At 44.3% G+C, this 5,000-nt stretch overlaps 1 protein-coding gene across 2 annotated transcripts in view; it reads right to left on the bottom strand.

Moving 5' to 3' along the window:
• The window catches only part of zgc:171929 (uncharacterized protein LOC100124596 homolog), a 6,097-nt gene that overhangs the window by 1,093 nt on the left and 4 nt on the right, over positions 1-5,000 (bottom strand). The window contains exons 1-4 of one of the 2 annotated variants that reach the window (XM_052116908.1): positions 4,825-5,000; positions 1,523-1,731; positions 960-1,143; positions 1-160 (exon numbers count right to left, since the gene is read on the bottom strand). The exon at positions 1-160 is cut by the window's left edge and continues 1,093 nt beyond it; the exon at positions 4,825-5,000 is cut by the window's right edge and continues 4 nt beyond it. In XM_052116908.1, coding sequence (XP_051972868.1) covers positions 1-160; positions 960-1,143; positions 1,523-1,731; positions 4,825-4,915 — 644 coding nt within the window. In that variant the 5' untranslated portion in view covers positions 4,916-5,000. The remainder of the gene's footprint in view (positions 161-959; positions 1,144-1,522; positions 1,732-4,824) is intronic. The other variant, XM_052116909.1, reaches the window with a different exon arrangement.

Below are 5,000 nucleotides of genomic sequence, written 5' to 3'. Positions count from 1 at the left end.
TTGGAGGTGAAGCCGCAGTCCTCACACACGAAGATCTTGGAGCGGCGCTGACGGTACGCGTACTGCTGCCGGACACCGTGGATCTTCCGCAGGTGCGACTCCAGAGAGCAGCGCTGGGTGAACGCTTTCTCACACAGCTCACACCGGTACGGGCGGATACCTGCACATGACACCGGCTGTTATTGACAGTATAAAGTGCGCTTATAACGCTTCATTAGAGCCGCAGATATGGACTGTCTCAAAGCCTCGTGAGCTGCATACTAGATGTCAAATCAACCAAAAACTGAAAATGTTGATTTGTTCATACTTTTCCTGAAGGAAGATAAACATAAATGATGATGAAAGCCAAAATAGTACATGCAAAAGATGAATATTTACTGAGTAATCCATTATTTTGCAGATGGGGTCCAAGTGGCGATTTTCGCGTATGAGTTTGGAGCAAAACTACAGGTCAAAAAAATAACTTTATAATGGTGTCAGCATCATTATTTTATTTTTACACAGAGATTGGAAGATCTATTACCAATATCAGTCGAGTTCAGCAACTCTTGATGCTCTATATGCCAATGGTGTGAGTCCAAAAATGGGAAAAAGCTAATTCTTGTGTCGTTTTTCCAAAGTTGGAGCGCCTATAACTCCAGAAGTGTTCGAGATATCTCAACATCCTTTTACATTCTGGTTTAGAATAAACTTAGCTTTTTGTATCTTAATTTTGAAGACCCTATATGGTTAAATGCCAGAGATACAGGGCTCTCAATGTGGTATGAAGCTGACTGGTAGTGTCCATGTCATGCTACGTGTATATGGTAATCATTCAGAATGAAAGGACCTTGTCTGATTCCGTCACTGGTACCACTGAAGTGTTTTGGGCAGCTCACTAGATTTAGAGACAGTGAATAACAGTGCTCATGTTCTCATATATGTAGCTTGTGCTTGTTTATTTGAGATGTGACTGTCACCTGTGTGAGTCCTCATGTGTCTCTTCAGATCAAAGGTGTCGTTGAAGCCTTTCCCGCAGTATCTGCACGGGTGCCTCTTTATCAGACTGTGACACTTGAGGTGACGCGTCAACATGCGCTGCAGAGGAAACACTTTATGACATACAGAACACAGAAACTCGGAGACAGCGGCCGATTCGCACCCCTGAACCAGAGACAGAGAGATGAGTTTACTTAAGTATAAACGTATAAGATGTTGAAACAACCCAGATAGTACACGAACATCTCTGAGACGTCTGATGTTTGCATCTGGAACGCATCACAACATCTGCTGAATGTCTTATTGACATACGAGATATGACTATTGACGTACGTCTTATAGATGTATTGCAGATGGGCAAACAAGGTCAAAATGTAAAAAGGTCCTCCAGATGTTAACACACACATCATATAGACGTCTGGGTGATGTAGAGGGATATCAGGGAATAGAGCTAGTCACACTAGATCACACTTGCTTTCATATTGTCTTATGTAAATGACTCTGCTGGTCTGCTGTATTAATACAGAAGTGAAGTTGTTGTCACCTTATTCTGTGGTGCTGATGTTAAAGCAGAAGGAGGACGAGGAGGAGGAAGAGAACTCTGAGGCGCCTGCTGAGGTTGAGCTCTCTCCATCCCATAATCAACAGTACGAGAAACACGGACTGACTCCAGAGCAGGTGTGCGTTTATGAACAGACTGAAGAGTGGTGTCGGGAACTGACTCTAGATCAGCGTCACTGTGTGTCTGTACAGCTGATGAACACACACACACACACACACACACACACACACACACACACACACACACATCATGCTTCACTGACGTGAGGTTGCATTAAATAGAACATGTCAAGACAGTATATCACAGAGAAAAATGCATTGCTCCAATGTTGCTGTTTCAAAGCAACACTTTGCAATAAGGTTTTATTGGTAATCACTGGTTAACTATATTAGTGAAGTAACAATTAACTATACTTGTACAGCATTTACTTCTACATATAATAATGCAATTCAAAGTTGTATATGATGACATTAATGCCATCTGAACAAGCATAACAGTATTTGATTGAACTGACATTAAGTTGAAGCTGTAAAATGTCACTGATCATTGGTTTATTAATGCTAACCTATAGAACCTGATTGTAAAGTGTTACTGAATTCTCAAATAAAGTACAAAAATGTCTTTTAATTGCAGAATTGTTGAGATCTCTTGTGAAACTACAGACACGTGTAAGATTGCTGGTGTCTTTGGCTCATGATCAGGGCCGTTTCTAGCTTTGAGCGGTTAAAGTGGCCATTTAGGGCCCCTGAGCCACCAGGGGCCCCTGCAGAGCAAGGTCAATTTTATTATTTATTATTTAGAGTTATTTATTGTTATTTTGAGTAATTTATTGTCTATTGTATGTAGTTATTTATTGGTAATTCATTTTAAATTTTTTGCTTATTTATTGTTATTTTTTGTGCATTTTGTGTCATTTATTTATTTATTTATTTATTTTCTCCCCAATGTGTAACGCCCAATTCCCAATGTGCTCCAAGTCCTCGTGGTGGCGTAGTGACTCGCCTCAATCCGGGTGGCGGAGGACGAATCTCAGTTACCTCCACGTCTGAGACCGTCAATCCGGGCATCTTATCACGTGACTTGTTGCGCGCGTTACCGTGGAGACGTAGCACGTGTGGAGGCTTCACGCTATTCTCCGCGGCATCCACGCACATCTCACCACACGCCCCACCGAGAGCGAGAACCACATTATAGTGACCACGAGGAGGTTACCCCATGTGACTCTACCCTCCCTAGCAACCGGGCCAATTTGGTTACCCCATGTGACTCTACCCTCCCTAGCAACCGGGCCAATTTGGTTACCCCATGTGACTCTACCCTCCCTAGCAACCAGGCCAATTTGGTTACCCCATGTGACTCTACCCTCCCTAGCAACCGGGCCAATTTGGTTACCCCATGTGACTCTACCCTCCCTAGCAACCGGGACAATTTGGTTACCCCATGTGACTCTACCCTCCCTAGCAACCTGGACAATTTGGTTACCCCATGTGACTCTACCCTCCCTAGCAACCGGGCCAATTTGGTTACCCCATGTGACTCTACCCTCCCTAGCAACCGGGACAATTTGGTTACCCCATGTGACTCTACCCTCCCTAGCAACCCGGCCAATTTGGTTACCCCATGTGACTCTACCCTCCCTAGCAACCTGGACAATTTGGTTACCCCATGTGACTCTACCCTCCCTAGCAACCTGGACAATTTGGTTACCCCATGTGACTCTACCCTCCCTAGCAACCTGGACAATTTGGTTACCCCATGTGACTCTACCCTCCCTAGCAACCGGGCCAATTTGGTTACCCCATGTGACTCTACCCTCCCTAGCAACCTGGACAATTTGGTTACCCCATGTGACTCTACCCTCCCTAGCAACCTGGACAATTTGGTTACCCCATGTGACTCTACCCTCCCTAGCAACCGGGCCAATTTGGTTACCCCATGTGACTCTACCCTCCCTAGCAACCTGGACAATTTGGTTACCCCATGTGACTCTACCCTCCCTAGCAACCGGGCCAATTTGGTTATCCCATGTGACTCTACCCTCCCTAGCAACCGAGCCAATTTGGTTACCCCATGTGACTCTACCCTCCCTAGCAACCGGCCCAATTTGGTTACCCCATGTGACTCTACCCTCCCTAGGAACCGGGCCAATTTGGTTACCCCATGTGACTCTACCCTCCCTAGCAACCTGGACAATTTGGTTACCCCATGTTACTCTACCCTCCCTAGCAACCTGGACAATTTGGTTACCCCATGTGACTCTACCCTCCCTAGGAACCGGGCCAATTTGGTTACACCATGTGACTGTACCCTCCCTAGCAACCGGGCCAATTTGGTTACCCCATGTGACTCTACCCTCCCTAGCAACCTGGACAATTTGGTTACCCCATGTGACTCTACCCTCCCTAGCAACCGGGCCAATTTGGTTATCCCATGTGACTCTACACTCCCTAGCAACCGGGCCAATTTGGTTACCCCATGTGACTCTACCCTCCCTAGCAACCGGCCCAATTTGGTTACCCCATGTGACTCTACCCTCCCTAGCAACCAGGCCAATTTAGTTGCTAAGGAGACCTGACTGGAGTCACTCAGCACACCCTGAATTCAAACTCACGACTCCAGGTGTGGAATACTCGCTGAGATTAACAGACCACCAGTTTTGTGTAATTAATATATTCCAATTTTAAGGGTTTTCAAATGGAGTGGCGTAGTCGGCTAAAGCACATAACTGGTAATCAGAAGGTTGCTGGTTTGATCCCCAGAGTCTCCATTTAATCTCATATCTGTCTTGGAGAAACAGTTGAAATCTCATGTGTGAATTTTCTCTCATGGATATGCATAAACACACACTCACTTCAATTTCATTACAAATTTCCATCAAATTGAATTAATTTTTATCTTCAACAGAAATATAATAAAAAACTTACAATAGATATTTTGTTTAAAATGACTCAATTCAGTTTGATGGAAATTTGTTGTAAAATTGCAATCTTATGCTTATCTGTATTTGATCAGTGCGAGATTACCAACCAAAGATGAATTCATAAAGTGTAATTAAATAAAGTAAACAGAAAAAGTCATATGTGTGAAGGACACAGTGATAAAGTATTCAACGCTGAGAGTGCTGCGGACGACACGCATGAAATCTTGCAACACTAACAATAAAAGAACTGTAACAAAGTATCTTTATCTCATTAAATATACTGTAACACTCATGTTACACTCGTCAGAGTATTTTCAGATATCATGAATGTCTTTATTATGACATCATAATGTAGATCTGGTACCTGACGTGGCACTGATGCAGGAGTCCGGTTCTTTCCACTGCCATCCGGCACCCGCGGCCTGTTTCCTCTTGACCAGAAACGCTCGTGGCATCCTCCGATCCTTCACCAGACGCTCTGAGATTGAACTGATCTGTTCTTTAGATCCTTCTTTAACTTCAGCAGTCTGCTCACACCTG

The sequence above is a fragment of the Xyrauchen texanus genome, chromosome 44 (genome assembly GCF_025860055.1).
Source record: "Xyrauchen texanus isolate HMW12.3.18 chromosome 44, RBS_HiC_50CHRs, whole genome shotgun sequence".
Taxonomy (NCBI): Eukaryota; Metazoa; Chordata; class Actinopteri; order Cypriniformes; family Catostomidae; genus Xyrauchen; species Xyrauchen texanus.
The sequence above is the reverse complement of the archived record's forward strand: the minus strand, read 5'-3'. Positions and strand labels throughout refer to the sequence as shown.